The sequence below is a fragment of the Lepidochelys kempii genome, chromosome 7 (assembly GCF_965140285.1).
Source record: "Lepidochelys kempii isolate rLepKem1 chromosome 7, rLepKem1.hap1, whole genome shotgun sequence".
In the NCBI taxonomy this organism is placed as follows: Eukaryota; Metazoa; Chordata; order Testudines; family Cheloniidae; genus Lepidochelys; species Lepidochelys kempii.
The window spans coordinates 90301944-90317986 of NC_136386.1; the positions used below are offsets into that span (position 1 = coordinate 90301944).

At 47.9% G+C, this 16043-nt stretch overlaps 1 protein-coding gene across 3 annotated transcripts in view; it reads left to right on the top strand.

The window, feature by feature from the left end:
• Positions 1 to 3877: 3877 nt before the first annotated feature.
• The window catches only part of MINPP1 (multiple inositol-polyphosphate phosphatase 1), a 119376-nt gene continuing 107210 nt past the window's right edge, over positions 3878 to 16043 (top strand). For all 3 annotated transcript variants that reach the window (XM_073353749.2, XM_073353748.1, XM_073353747.1), the window contains exons 1-3: positions 3878 to 4556; positions 6391 to 6588; positions 7942 to 8039. In XM_073353749.2, the coding sequence (XP_073209850.1) occupies positions 3971 to 4556; positions 6391 to 6588; positions 7942 to 8039 (882 nt within the window). In that variant the 5' untranslated portion in view covers positions 3878 to 3970. The remainder of the gene's footprint in view (positions 4557 to 6390; positions 6589 to 7941; positions 8040 to 16043) is intronic.

The window sequence follows — 16043 nt, forward strand, 5'->3', positions numbered from 1 at the left end:
ATGACTGACAAATTATGAGTTTTCAAGTGATTCATAGATTCATAGATATTTAGGTCAGAAGGGACCATTATGATCATCTAGTCTGACCTCCTGCACAACGCAGGCCACAGAATTTCACCCACCACTCCTACAAAAAAACCTTCACACCTATATCTGTGCTATTGAAGTCCTCAAATCGTAGTTTAAAGACTTCAAGGAGCAGAGAATCCTCCAGCAAGTGACCCGTGCCCCATGCTACAGAGGAAGGCGAAAAACCTCCAGGGCCTCTTCCAATCTGCCCTGGAGGAAAATTCCTTCCCGACCCCAAATATGGTGATCAGCTAAACCCTGAGCATATGGGCAAGATTCATCAGCCAGATACTCCAGAAAATTCTTTCCTGGGTAACTCGGATCTCACCCCATCTAATAGCCCATCACAGGCCATTGGGCCTATTTACCATGAATATTTAATTACCTTACAAGGCATATTTTTAACAAAGATTAGTACAATAGGGTGTAGGGTGCCAATACAAGGGTATTAGTATGTCACACATGCATTCTGGGAAATTTCTTTAACTCTGAAGCACTTTGGCCTGTGGCCCCCTAGAAAGAAGAATGTGAGGGTAGTGGGGATACTGAGGGGCAGGGGAATGTGAAGAATAGGAATTGACTAAAGAAGGGCAGGTGGGTGTCTGAGTTGATGCACCAGAATAGGGGGTGGCCAAGAAACAGAATGGGTGGGGTAGAAGACTGAGGAGAAAAGGAGAGGGAAAGGGGGACAGAAAGAAGGTACCTATTATGGTATCTGGGATATGGTGGGCCTCGACCCACCCAAGGCTAAATGCCCACCCCTTCAGCCCTCGGTGAGGAACCATTGATCCCAAACGACTTCTTGGGACAACAAATGAGAAAACAGGGACAGGAGTGTGGGTCAAAGATTAAAAATTAGGGATCTAGAAGGAGACATTGAGCAGAGAACTCTGGACTGCTCCTCAAAGCTGTCTAAAGAGCCAGTGGACACTGCCCAGAGAAACTCTGCCTGGAGGTGTGATTGGACGAGGGACCAGAACTAGGATCCACAGTTGCAGAGCCCTTCCTCCCACGCCATTCAGCTTCCTCTTCCTGGTTTAGTGGATGGCCATCTTGACAAGTGCCAGGAAGAGGCTGATGAGGTTGATGAAACCATGGATGTGAGAGGATAAAGAAGTGGGGGGAAAAGTGCAGCCAGAACCTCTCAATGAGGTTCTAGAGGAGCTGGAAGAGGGAATGCATCCTGATGCATTCTACATCAGGATCTCCCTCTTGCCACAGAGGGATGGGTGTCGGGATTCCTTGAACAGCATCAGGCACACATGATTCCATGAAGGAATGACAGTTAATATCTCCAGTGACCAGAGTGGAGTAAAGACTACCCCACTGGAGCTCCCTGCCCTCCACAGATGCAGCAAGTCTCATCACTTGACATCAGCATGGGACAAGAGGGCAAGGAAGTAGATAGTATGTGGCATGAGTGTGTACAGATGTTGTCTATGTGCAGTTTGTAGATGGACTGGTTGGATGGTGTTCGGCTGATTCAGGTGATGCATTGGGCCTAGCCAGGAAGGCTCATGGGTCAGTAGGCCAACAATGAGCTCCAGAGGTCCAGGGTGAGAGGTGGGGGGAGAGCACTTTCCCGCAGGGCCTGCTTGAGAAAAGGGAGAGAAGCAGGGGTACAGCTGCCCTCATCTCCTGGAACATGCTAAAGGGAAAGCACCGAGGGGACAACCCCATGACCTGTCCAAGTGCCATGGAGTCCACCCAGTCTGTCAGACCATAGTCCAGAAAGTCTCTGAGTCTGGTAACACAAGTCAGGGCCAACCTCTGGTGCACCAAGTGGGGACTCCACCACCTGCACATAAAGGTGTAGGCTGTATAGCAGGAGTTCTACAAGGAGAACATCCCCTTCAGCAGCCACTATGGATATGGCCAATGAAACTAGCTTCCGGTCCAGACAGAAGCCAGGCAGCTCAGAGAAGTCTTGGGGAGACCTTTAGGGTGTAGATAAAAGAGCTGCGATCATACAGAAGGAAGGTAAGGAACATGGAAGGAAACTGGAGAGTAGCACAAGCTGGGTGGGGAGGGAGGGACATGAAGAGGGTAATTGGCTCCCTTTTCCAAGCAGCCAGTGAGGATTCCAGCTTTTTGGTTGGTTGAATTTTGAAGCTGACAGGATTAAGCACAAGTGGGGGGATGAGTGGCTTTCCTCCTAACTTCTCAAAAACCAGAAGGTGGAATAAGTCACCCTCCTCGCTGGTTGGTTTGTTTGTTTATTTATAATATCTTGGTTTTTCAGTTTTCAGTTTCATGACTGGGCCTGGGAGTGGGGTTTGACTGACGCGTTATCAAGAGCAGGGGCAGACAGTTATGGTCTTTCCTCCGTTCCCCACTACCCAGCAAACCCAGGATGAGGGTATGGCCCTGGGGGTAGCCTGGCTTCAGTGCTCTTGGCCAGTGTTTTTCAAAATGTGGGTTGCGGCATGTAAGGCACTGGGTCGCTCTTGTCAGCACCCCCGACTGGGATATTAAAAGTCCCATCGGCGGTGCTGCCCAGCTACCTGTTCCGATACCGCGCTGCGCCCTGTAAACGGCCAGCCAGGGCCAGTGCAACCACTAAGCGAACTAGGCGGTTGCCTAGGGCACCAAGTGGTTGGGGGCAGCCAAAAGCGCGCTCCGGGAAGGCGGTGGAGCAGAGGTGGGCTGGGGCGAGGAGAGGACCACCTGTAGCAAGTAAGGGGGGGGGGGAAAGTATGGCGCACAGGGGAACCGCTCCCTGCCCCAGCTCACCTCTGCTCCGCCTCCTCCTCTGAGCGCGCCACCCTGCTCTGCTTCTCTCCCTCTCAGGCTTGTGTGCCAAACAGCTGATTGGCGCTGCAAGCCTGGGAAGCGGGAGAAGCGGTGGCGGCGGTGTGCTCGGGGAGCAGGCGGAGCAGAGGTGAGCTGTTGCGGGGCGTTGCTGCACAGCTCCCTGGGCCGAGGGAAGGGGGGGAGTTGCCACACGGCCCCCCGAGGGGAAAGGGGGCAGCGGGGAGCTGCCGCGGTGGGGGGGCGCCTCAGGGCGGAGGGGGGCAGCGGGGAGCTGCTGGAAGGTGGGGGCACGTCAGGGCGGAGGGGGGGTGCAAGGTGGAAGTTTCGCCTAGGGCGCAAAACATCCTTACACCGGCCCTGCAGGCCGCAGCAGGTCCGGCTTCTCGGCATGGGGGCCAAGGGGCTCTGCGCGCTGCCCCCAGCCTGAGCACTGGCTCCGCACTCCCATTGGCCCGCTTGCGTGCCTCCAAGGACCTGGACCTGCTGCGGGTCGCTCCAGGCACAGCGTGGTCCGCGGTGCAGGACAGGAGGGAAGACTGACTCTGCACCCGGGCTGCACTGCTGACCAGGAGCCGCTGGAGCTAACCCCTTGCCCCAATCCCCTGCCCCAGCGCTGAGCTCCCCCTAAAGCCGGAGCCCCTCCTGCACCCCAAAACCCCTGCCCAGCCCAGAGCCCCCTCCTACACCCTGAACCCCTCATTCCTGGCCCTACCCCACATCCCACATCCCTCATCCCCACACCCCAACCCTCTGCCCCTCATCCCCAGCTCCGTTGGGTCGCGGGCATCAACAATTTTCTTCCACTGGGGCCCCCCCGAAATAAAAGTGTGAAAACCACTGCACTAGGCAGCAGCCGGGGTCGGGAGCCATTTTTACAAGCGGACTCTCGCTTCCAGCGGCAAAGGTCATTGAGGGAGCCGGTGATCATCCTGCCGGAGGGCAGCTCTCACCTCGGCCTGGCTGAACCCCGGAAGGCAGCGGCCAGGAGGCCGGGCCAGGGCGGAGCATAACAGCGGGTTCCCGGCCCGCTCTCTGTCACGGTGCAAGCCCCGCCCCGCCCCGCTGCAGAGCCCGGTCCGGAGTCCCCTCCTCAGGGAAGGCTCAGTTTCCCCTGCCCGGGTGTCTGTGCAGAGCCGCTAGTCTCCCCATGGCGAGCTGCTTCCGCGGACCCCTCCCGGGGCGCCGCTCGCTGCCGGTGCTCCTGCTGCTGCTCCGCGTCTCCCTCGCGCAGGAGAGGGCGGCTGCCACGTCCCTGCTGAGCGGCTATTTCGGGACTAAGTCCCGGTACGAGGAGGTGAATCAGCACCTGCTGCGGGACCCTCTCTCCCTGGGGCCCCCGGACCCCGGGTACCTGCTGCCCTCCGCCGCCTGCGCCCCGCTGCAGCTCCGCGCCCTCATCCGCCACGGCACACGCTTCCCCACCGAGAAGCAGATCCGCAAGCTGGGCCAGCTGCACCGCCTGCTCCGCAGCCAGGAGCGGCCGTGCCCCGCCGCGCAGCGGCTCGCCCGCTGGGACATGTGGTACCAGCCCGACATGGACGGGAAGCTGGCGCCCAAGGGCCGCCTCGACATGGAGCAGCTGGCCCAGCGTCTGGCCGCCCGCTTCCCGGGCCTGCTGTCGCCGCAGCGCCGCTTCGCCTTCGCCAGCAGCTCCAAGCACCGGTGCGTGGACAGCAGCGCCGCCTTCCGCAAGGGGCTGCAGCTGGCCCTGCACCGGCAGCCGCCGGCCAGAGGTAACGGAGCGGGAAAGGCTGGCCTGGGTGCCCCGGCACACACACGAGGTGGTGGGGGGAATACAGTGGGGCCCGCCCCGGAACGGGCCTTTGGGCCTCAGCACACCCCAGTGGCGCAGCTAAGGTGGAGCCCTGCCCAGGACTGGTTTACCTGCCCCCAACACTCACGGGGTGGGGGGCTAAGGTGGGGCCCTGCCCGGGACTGGACTAGGAGCCCCCAGCGCACACGCACGGGCTGAAGAGGAGTCCTGTGTGGGACTGGCCTGGGGGACCCCAGCGCACACATGATGAGGGGGAGGGCTAAGGTGGGGACTGGGCTGGGGGCCCCCAGCATACACCACTGGTGCAGGTAAAGTGGAGCCCTGCCTGGGACTGGCCTGGGGGTGGGGGTAAGGTGAAACTCTGCCTAGGACTCACTTGGATGCCCCAAGACACAAGTGGAGTGTGGGATGCAGAAACAGAACTTCCCCCTCCTCACACATGCGCACAAGGGGAGGAGGTGTAAAACCCACCACTGCATAAAGGAAGCCACCTGTCCTTGAAACAATCTTCTCTAGGATCAGTCTTCTGCCATTGTCTCTCCAGTGTTCTCTAGCTCTAAAGACCTGTGATAAATTTTGTTTTAAAATGTTGTTGTACGAGTAGGGAGAGGAAAATGTTTCCATTATAGGGTAGATATAATCTTAAGAATAGTTTGGTTAGCATGGTTCTCAATAGAACAGAGGTGGGCAAACTACGGCCTGCGGGCCACATCCGGCCCACGGGATCCTCCTGCCCTGCCCCTGAGCTACTGCCCCGGAGGCTAGCCCCCGGCCCCTCCCCTGCTGTTCCCCCTCAGCCTCAGCTCACTGCACTGCTGGTGCAATGCTGGTGCAATGGTGGTGGGGTTGCGAACTCTTGCCGGACAACGCAGCTGCAGAGCCACGGCCTGCTCCGGTGCTCTGTTCTGCGCGGTGGTGTGGCTGGCTCCAGTCAGGCAGCACGGGCCTGTCCTGGCGCTCTGAGCAGCGCAGCCAGTCACCGGTGCTCCAGGCAGCGTGGTAAGGGGCTAGGCAGGGTTGGATCGAGGGCAGGGGAGTTCGGGGTGGTGGTCAGGGGGTGGGGGTGTGGATAGGGGGCGGGGTGGTCAGAGGTTGGGGAACGGGGGTTGAATGGGGGCAGAGGTCCCGGGAGGGGGTAGTTGGGAAGGAGAGGGGGGGTTCATGGGTGGCGGAGGGCAGGCAGAGGTTCCGGGGGCAGTAGGGGAGAAGGGGTGGTTGGATGGGGCAAGGGTCCCGGGGGGGGGCAGTCAGGAATGAGAGGAGGGGTTGGATGGGGGCAGACAGGGACGGGAGGTCTGGGGGAGGTCAGGGGACAAGGAGGGATGGATGGGGCAGGGGCAGTCAAGGGGCGAGAAGCGGAGGGCGTCAGATAGGGGTGTGGGCCGGGCCACGCCTGTCTGTTTGGGGAAGCACAGCCTCCCCTAACCCGCTCTCCATGCAATTTCGAAAACCCAATGTGGTCCTCAGGCCAAAAGTTTGCCCACCCCTGCAATAGGATCTCTTTACATATCAGGGAAAGCAGTGTTAGAGCCCTGTTTGAAATACATACAATTGAAGCTAATGTAGTTTTCCATTTGTCTTATTCTGGACAGCGTTTAAATCTAATAGATTATAATTAACATCTTAATTCTGACGTTATCTTGGTTTTTGTTATAAATTAGGCTGTCTGACATGTTGACTTCCCATTCAGTCCCCAGAACAACTTTTGTAAAATCTGGAAGGGAATTCTTTAAATTATTTGTTTTTTGTGTGTATTGTAGGGGTTTTCCATTAAGAATTGTTTTTCCTTTCAGATATTGAGAATGAGACGACTGAGATTAATGACAAATTAATGAGGTTCTTTGATCATTGTGAGAAGTTTGTAACCTGTGTAGAAGAGAACGCTACAGCTATGTACGAAGTGGATGCCTTCAAACAGGGTCCTGAGATGAAAAGGGTTTTGGAAAAAATTGCAGCTACCTTGTGTGTACCAGTGCGTGACTTAAATGCAGGTAGTGTACTTATTCTGGTTTTTTATTCCTTAACTTTCATAAATGTTGTTTTCTAGGATCTTCAGATAGTTATGAAGAACAAATAGTTTAAAATGCTCTTTTATAGGCCTTTGGAAAGATTAGTGAAGACAGCATGTCATATCGCTATTTGAAAAGAACAGCTTTTAAGAATTACTTCATTTACCAAAGCCAACGTGGGTAATGTACCCTGACACAAATGTTGTAATACAAAGTCACAAAGAACGAGTTTTAACAGTTTAATTGAGGAACCCTTCTGGGAGAAGGACCAAAGATACAAAGGAACCCACAATTCTGGATTACTTTTAAGGAAAAAAGTATAGTTTTACCAAATCACATACAAATTCTAGTTTTATTCCTCTTTACTTATGTTAACTTAAATTTCTTAAATACAGTATTGTGATAATGAATATTCATTGTTAGTGAACAGTCAGAGAACCTACTGTAGAAAAACCCTTCCCGTTTAGCCCAAAGGAGATATTAACGTGATACAGGTTGAATAAATACTTCTCAAAATGTTCTTCTCTTGAAGAAAAGGCACAGTTCATAGTCTAAACTAAAACTGGTATAATGTGGTAAATGTTTTTGTTTTCCACATTGAAACTCTCCTGTATTAAATTCCATCTTCTATGCAAATTTTTATAGAAACTCTTATTTTAGAATGTCATAACAAAATGCACGAGTTGCCTTTGCTGCTACTGAAATAACTGATGTATTCAGAATCCTTATACCTTCAGCTAAATTGTAAGTGGACAAGTAGTTGCTAAAATAAGAATGATTAGAGTAGCTGGCACTGTGTTCTGCCTAATAGGGGAATTTTGTGCAAGCCTGTGGGGTCATTCAGAGAGAATGTAAGAGATTACTATAATTTTGTAAGATGTAGATTTTTTTTTTTCTACGTGAAACTTGCAAAGCATTGAGTTGGACTTGCTGTCTTAAATCAGAAAAGTAGTGCATTTGTTCTTGCCATCTAATAGCCCAATAACAAGGGAGTAAACATAGCCTTATTTCTATATCTTGTAACTATTGTCGACTGCATAATAATAATACACACCTGTAGATGTAAATTACTAAACAGGTGATGGTTACACTCACGTGTCCCTGCCCTGTGAAAGGCTTACAAACTAAGGTCCTGATCATATATACATTTGAGTAGGCCCATAGTGCAAAATTGGAGCCTTAGCATACATTATGTGTTTGGGCTCTGGATTGGCTATTATTTTATATTCTTGTTTATATTCTTCCTCATAATAGGAGGGTGATGCTGGGAGTGGGTGGTAGAGAGCAAATAAACTTAATTGTCATCTGTCACTTATTTATTTGGATTTATTACAGATTTGGTTCAAGTTGCTTTTTTTACCTGTTCGTTCGAGTTAGCTATTAAAAATGTGAATTCTCCCTGGTGCTCACTCTTCAGTGAAGATGATGCTAAGGTAGGTGTTGCATGTATGTAGTATGGTGGCGATAACTTTGTGTAAAGTTGTTCTGTTCAGTATTTATGTAAACAGTTTGTTATACGGATATTCTTACAAAAAAGAAGTTTTAGTTTAATGTTTCTTTCAGATGTAATTCTGCAATATGAAAGATTTTACATGATTTACTACACTTATGAAAAGCAAATCTGAGCATCAATTAGAACATAATGTAATAGAAATACCCATTTTTCTGAGTTAACTGACAAATCGTTTAGACTTCTAAAAGAGAAACGTTTTCCCTCTCTCTTTTGTCTATCAGGCTTCACTGTGCCTGACAAAAAACATTCAAATGTTTGTCTTGTCTTTTCTTATGGGGGAAGAGGGATGACAAGGTGAAAACTGAACTTGAATGTGTATCATTTATTCTTGAAATTGTGAAATAGTACTCCAGAAAATCAGTGACAGCAACTTAGAGGAGCCCTCTTAATAAAAAAGTCCTGGGCACTCAATGAGGCAGGGCTCCTTTGGAAAAATGTACAGTATGTCATGACGCAGTTTTAGACTCTTACTGAGACTAAACACAAGGGGGCAGAACTAAGTCTGCATGGTAACTGTAATTTTGGCATTTGCCTACTTTTGCGTGCTTGACTTTGTAACCTTAAAATTTGTTTGACTTCATTCATGTTTAAAAAAGGAAATTAGGAAAAATTCAACAAATTCCATCATGTTGAACCATATTGACTCCCACGTGACTGGATCTAGAGGTTCCAATACTGATCACAGCACAGACATCTGCTACTTGAGCTAATGGAGTAATTGATAGCAGTAGTAAGTTATTGTCTACATGGGCCACCTGCTAGAGGGAGATGAGGCACGTTTTACCAATGGCTTTCCCAGCTGCTTGCCGAAAGAAGAATGGTGAGACTCAGGAATCTAGAATTCTGTTCCAGGTTCTGAGGTGAGGAGGATTCTTTAGTGGTTAGACCCTTGTGCGCAGTCACCCCCAGTTTGTCCCAGTCTCTCTCCCTTTATTTTTTAGAGCATGATAGAATTAGTGTCCAGATCTGCAAGCCCTGAAGGAAGGAACAAAACATAAAAAACAAACAAGCAACAAAAAACAACGGAGTAAATACTTATAACCTTGTGGCTAAGGCACAGGATTTGAAGTCAGGAGATTGGAGTGCCACTCTTGACCCAGATACATACTTTTTGTGACTTTCAGCTTGTCTTTCTCCTCCTGAGTTTCCGCATTGGTAAATTAGGATTAACATTCTTGCCTAGCTCACAAGATTGTTGAGAGTAACTAGTATTTGTAATGCATACTTTACCACTTTCCTCCAAAAGATCTGAAGAACATTATTCACTTCTCCACAGAAAAATATTAGATTGGAATCTGAAGAGCCCAATACAGGGAGATAACTATGCCTGCTAATGTTTGTTGGTGTGGCTCCATATATAATAAGAGTGCCTATACTTCCATCCCCTCTATTTCAGTTCTTCTTATTACAGATATATTCAGGAAAGCTCACTGGTAACTGATGTTGCCGGAGGAGTTCTGGTCTAAACAGTGAAACTTACATTACATCCATTGCTTCATGAGGATTCAGCACTGTAGGATAATTTAGACCTACGCATTAGAGGAAAAAAAACAGAGTTTTCTATCCCTGTCACATGTAACTCACTATGATACTCCTAAGACATTTGAGCAGTTTTGGCAAGAATGTATCCCACTCCCCCTGGCAAAACAAAATAAGGTTTGGCGATATCTGCCACTTGCATCAGTACTCTGTGGAATCTGCACTGTTGGTTTTTGGGTGGAAATTCAGGATGTTGGTTTTGACCTATAAAGACATAAATGGCTTGGGATCTTCCTGTCAAACAGATGGCTTCTCTTCTTGTGTGACACTGCTGCGGCACCGATCAGCAGAGATGCTTGAGCTGGAGCCCCTTGTTCTAAATATGAGGGAGTTGCTGGCAGGACATATTCTGTAAGGGGCCCTGGACTTTTTTATTCACTTGATCATTCTCCCAGCCCAAAATAGCCTGAACTTGTTGACCATCAAAGCATGCCATTTTTATCAGGCATTGGGGATGCGGGAAAAAGAAGAAAGGGAGGGTCTCTGTGAGATGAGGGTTTTTTGCTTCAGTTGAATGGCTTCTCCTTGTTTATTTTTGGTTAGTCTTATTAACTGTTTCATTTTAAACAAGGGGATTGTATTTGAGGTCAGGGTACCGAGGGCCATTTAGAGAGACACTTTTGTTTTTAGATATTGAACTGTATATATCATGTTTTAGTCTATCCCAACATTGACTCTGTTCTTTGTCACTGGAATAAGCTTTAAGCCTCCTGCGTTTGATAGTCCATATGCTTCTGGCAAACAAAAACCTTTCTACAGCTAAGTCAGCTGCTAGAGATTGGAGAGGATAGTACTTCAGGTATAAGAATGAGGATTGAAACTGATCAGGGTGAAGATGCTCTACTTCTTAGGTTTGTTGACGTGATGTAATAATGCCTGGTACTTAATAGTGCTTTTGGAAGCCCAATAAGACGCACTTTCCAAAGATTCTAAGCTTTATAACACAATGGGGCATCCCTTGAATTAAGCAATACCAAAGTACACATGGCATTTATGGGATATGTTGGATTCAACAAAGTTGACTTTTCATCTTCTCCTTTTTTAGGCTTTCAGAGCTGTAAAGATATTGTACCCTCCCAAGATCAGGTATCCACTGTGGAATTTGGAGACACATGTCCCAGGACCAAATTTGATGAAAAATGTATTAATTGCATCAGCTTTCATTATCAGTACAAAGATGTAGAAGTAATATTTGGTTGGTTGAGGTTGTCGTGATGTGTACTGAAGGTGGTCATATGGATAAGGATGAGAGGCTTTTTTTTTGAAGAGGTAGAGGACCCCTTTACATCTATTGCTGGCGGGGGGAGAGGTTGGTTGTTTGCCTTCATCCCAAGGGTGGCTATAGCTTGGCGTGTCAGTGTGTGACAGAGAGGTTCTGGGGATTTTTTTTTTTATTTTTTAAAAGATAACCATGATGACTTAAATGTCAGTCTAGGTTCTGGTATTCTCTTGGAGTTAGATCACGCATGTAAGGGTGATGTATGATCTGCTTCTGCTTAGATTTGGCTTCTGAGAAGATCAGCTCTCCTTTCAGATTATGCTGTGTGTCTCAGCAGCTTTTGGTATGACTGACCAAGTTGGGGACAAAGGGATATTGCTGTATGTTTGCAATTGTCTTTCAGAGGTTGTCACTTTTAAAAGTTGGTCAGAGATGGCGGGCATATCACTGAGGTATCTGCTATGCATCATCCCTGAAGAAGTTCTATGTCCTATGGTATACAGGAAGTCAAACTGGATGATTTCAACTGCACCATCTGGCCTTGGAATCTCTGAATAAAAATCAGTTTTGGTCAGTTGAGAGTCCTCTAAGTGTGAGCTTATAAACACTGTTTAGACCAGAGGTGGGCAAACTACAGCCCACAGCCACATCCGGCCCGCGGGACCGTCCTGCCTAGCCCCTGGGCCCTCCCCCACTGTCTCCCCTCCCCTGCAGCCTCAGCACAATGTGCCACCAGCGCTCTGGCTCACCGCTCCTGCCAGGCCGCATGGCGGCGGCGTGACTGGCTCTGGCCAGGCGGCGGGGCTTTGCTGCTCTGAGCAGCATGGTAAGGTGGTGGGGTATTGGATAAGGGGCAAGGGGTCCCGGGGAGCAGTCAGGTGACAGGGAACAGGGGGCGTTGGATAGGCATGGGAGTTCCGGCGGTACCTGCCTGGGTGTATGGATAGGGGTCAGAGCAGTCAGGGGACAGGGAGAAGGTGGGGTTGGGTAGGGGGTGGGATCCCAGGGGGTGGCTAGGGGCTGGGGTCCTGGGAGGGAGTGGTCAGGGGACAAGGATCGTTGGATGGGTCGGGGGTTTTGAGGGAGGCGGGAAGTGGGAGGGGGCAGATAGGGGGCAGGGGACCAGGCTGCTTGGGGAAGCACAGCCTTCCCTACCCAGCCCTCCATACAGTTTCACAAAGCCGATGTGGCTCTTAGGCCAAAAAGTTTGCCCCCCCGGTGTAGACCAATACAGGAGCATCAGTATACTTATAAGTAAGACTAAGATTTTGTCATGGATATTTTTAGTAAAAGTCACGGACACATCACGGGCAATAAAGAAAACTTCTTGGAAGCTCATGACCTGTCCCTGACTTTTACTAAAAATACCCATGATAAAATGGGAAGGGAGTAGGCAGCTGTGGGGTGGCTGGGAGTTCTGGGGCCCCCACCACCCGTGGAGGCTCAGAGCTCCAGGGTCTCCCTGCCACCAGTGCCGGAGGGGAGCTACAGGATCACTCTGCCCCGGCGGTGGAGAGTGCTGTGGGAATCCCCTTGCCACAGCTGCAGTGGGAAATGGGCGGGGTTCTCCGCCCAGGGAGCAGGCGGGGGTCCCCCTGTGCCCTGCAGTGGGAGCTGCGGCGTACCTCCGCTGCGCATAGCTTTTGAGAGCTTCGGGGCCTGCTGCCTCAGGTGGTGGGGGAACCTTACAGCTCCCCACTGCTGCGGGAGGCGGCGGGACCCTGCAGCTCCCAGCTGCCAGGGCTGAAGTCACGTATTCCATGACTTCCGCATCCTCCATGACAAAACCATAGCCTTACTGATAAGTAGCTGTGTTTTGTTTTATTTTATTTTATTTTATTTTATTTTATTTTATTTTATTTTTTCCTATCGACCCTGGAAATTGGTCTTTGTCTAAAGCATTTGGACAATATCCCTGGTAGGATGTGTTTGAGTTAGCTTGTCCTCATCCTTTTGGATATAGAAGTCTTGCCATTGGGTAGAAGTTATTGATGGGAGGGTCACTGCTTGTTTGTAACTCCACTTAAATGGATTTAATCAGAAGTAGTGTGCCAAACTAAGAATCTTACCACTTTTAACCAAGACCTTTCTATGGAAAAACAGGTGTGTACAAGTGTGGGGTTTTTTTCCAGTTGTGCAACTAGCACATCCTGTCCCCTTATTTATCCCATTATGGCCTTACAAATACACACACCATAGTAATTATCACATTACTGGACTTCAGTGACTTGCAGCTTATTTAGAATGCAGCAGCATATATATTTAGGAATAATGTATATTTATTGCAACATTATGTTTAAGTGTTTGACAGTGGTTCTCTTCTGAAAATCTGACTTTACATAAGATGCAAGAGGTGGCAGTAACAAACGAAGGAAGAGAGGCTTAAGAGGAGGAGAGCATGGGTTTGAATATAAGTTTCTTGTGTATATGTACACAGAATCATAGAAATGTAGGGCTGGAAGGGATATCAAGAAGTTTTCAAATTCAGCCCCCTGCACTGTAGCAGGTTCAAGTAAACTTAAATCATTCCTGACAGGTGTTTGTCCAACTTGTTCTTAAAAACCTCCAATGTTGGGAATTTCACAACCTCAATTGGAAGCCTATTCTGGATCTTAACTACCCTTATAGTTAGCAAGTTTTTTCTAATATCTAACCTAAATTTCCTTTGCTGCAGATTAAGCCTTTTACTTCTTATCCTACTTCCAGTGGAGATGGAAAACAGTTGATCACTGTGCTCATTATAACAGCCCTTAACATATTTGAAGACTGTTATCAGGTCCTGCCTCAGTCTTTTTTTCTCAAGACTGCCAGTTTGTTTGTTTTGTTTGTTTTTTTGTTTCTTTTAACCTTTTCTCATAGGTCAGGTTTTCTAAACCTTCTATCACTTTTGTTGCTCTCTTCTGGACTCTCCTAAAAAGTTTTCATCTTCCCTAAAGTGTGGTGACCAGCATTTGACGCAGTACTCCAGCTGAGACCTCACCACTGCTGAGTAGAGTGACAGTTACCTCCCATGTCTTGTACTGCTGTTAACACACCCCAGAATACTAGCTTTGCTTGCGTCTGGATCTCAGTGTTGACTTATTTTCAATTTGTGGTCCATTATAACGCCCAGATCCTTTTCAGCAGTACTACCACTTTAACCAGTTATTTCCCAGTTTGTAATTGTGCATTTGATTTTTCCTTCCTAAGAGAAGTACTTTACATTTGTCTTTACTGAATTTCATCTTCAATTCAGACCAATTCTCCAATTTGTCAGGGTCATTTTGAATTGTAAACCTGTCCTCCCAAGGACTTGCAACCCCTCCCAGCTTGGTATCATCTGAAAACTTTATAAGTACATTCTCCACTCCATTATCTAAATCATGAAAGAAAATATTGTATAGTACTGGCCCCAGGACTGACCCCTGTTGGACCTCACTAGATGCGCTCTCCCAGTTGGACAGTGAACTAGTGATAACTACACTTACAGTATGGTCTTTCAACCAATTTTGCACCCTCCTTATAGTAATTTCATCTAGACCACATTTCCTTAGTTTGCTTATGAGACTGTCATGTGGGACTGTGTCAAAAGCCTTGCTAAATTAAGATATATTATTGCTAAAATTTCCTCCCAATCCATTAGACCAGTAATCTTGTTAAAGAATGAAATTAGGTTGCATTAACATGACCTGGATTTGTCAAGAGTGTGCTGGCTATTCCTTATAACCCTATTACCCTTTAGGTGCTTACAAATTGATTGTTTAATTATTTGTTCATTTGTATTGAAGTTAGGGAATTTATAGACCAGTCAGCCTGAGTCCTCTTTGTTCCCCTTTTCAAACATAGGTACTCTGTTTGCCCTTCTCCGGACTTGTGGGACCTCACCTGTTGCCAGTGAGTTCTCAGAGACAATTGTTTCATCTAGTTCCTTAAGTGTGCTAGGATGAATTGCAGCAGGCCCTGATGACTTGAATACATCTAATTTATTTAGATATTCTTTAACCTGTTCTTTCTCTATTTCCATATGCATTCTTTCCCCCTTGTTGTTCATATTACTTATGTTGAGTATCTGGTCACCACTAACAGTTTTAGTGAAGACTGAAACAAAATAGACATTATGTCCCTTAGCTTTCTTAATGTCATCAGTTCTCCTTCTCTGCTAAGTAGAGGACCTATTCTTTCCTTCATCTGTCTCTTGTCCCTAATGTATTTACACCACATCTTCTTATTGCCTTTTTTGTCCCATGCTAGGTGTAACTCATTTTGTGCCTTAGTCTTTCTGATTTTGTTCCTACATGCTTGTGCTATTCTTTTGTACTCCTTAGCAGTTTGCCCATGTTTCCACTTTCTATAGGATTCTTTTCTGAATTTCTGGTCATTACAGAGCTCCTGATGCTGCCATATTGGCCTCTTAATATTCCTATCGGGCTAGATTTCAGTTGTGCTGTTAATATGGTTGTCTTGAGATACTTGCAGCTCTCCTGAACTTTTTCCCTTAGATTTTCTTCCCATGGTACCTTATCTACCAGTTCTGAGTTTGTTAAAGTCTGCTTTTCTTAAAATCCATTTTCCTTATTCTGCTGCTCTCGCTACTTCCTTTCCTTAGACTCATGAAATCTATCCTTTCATGATCACTTCGACACAAATTGCTTTCCACCTTCAGATTTGCCACCAATTCCTTCCTTTGGTCAGAATCCAGTCTAACATTGCTGCTCCCCTGGTTACTTCCTCCGCTTTCTGGAACAATGACAGGTTTCAGAGTGGCAGCCGTGTTAGTCTGTATCCGTAAAAAGAAAAGGAGGACTTGTGGCACCTTGGAGACTAACAAATTTATTAGAGCATAAGCTTTCGTGAGCATCCAGTGAAGTGAGCTGTAGCGCACTAAAGCTTATGCTTTGATAAATTTGTTAGTCTCTAAGGTGCCACAAGTACTCCTTTTCTTTTCTTCTGGAACAATGTGTTTCTGGGTCATTAGAGTTGCCCCCCTCCCCACCAAAAAAAATAAAAAATTCTGCACACAATATTTGAAATTCTGCATATTTGTCAGAAGCAGTGCAAAGCCCTGGGGGAGTCATGGGTAACGGAAGAGCTGAAGAAGAGGAAAGGAGCCTAGGAGTGAACCTGAAGCATGTTGGGTGTGGATGATAGGGTTTTTTTCGGGGGGTGTGGGTGGGATTGTTAGGGAAG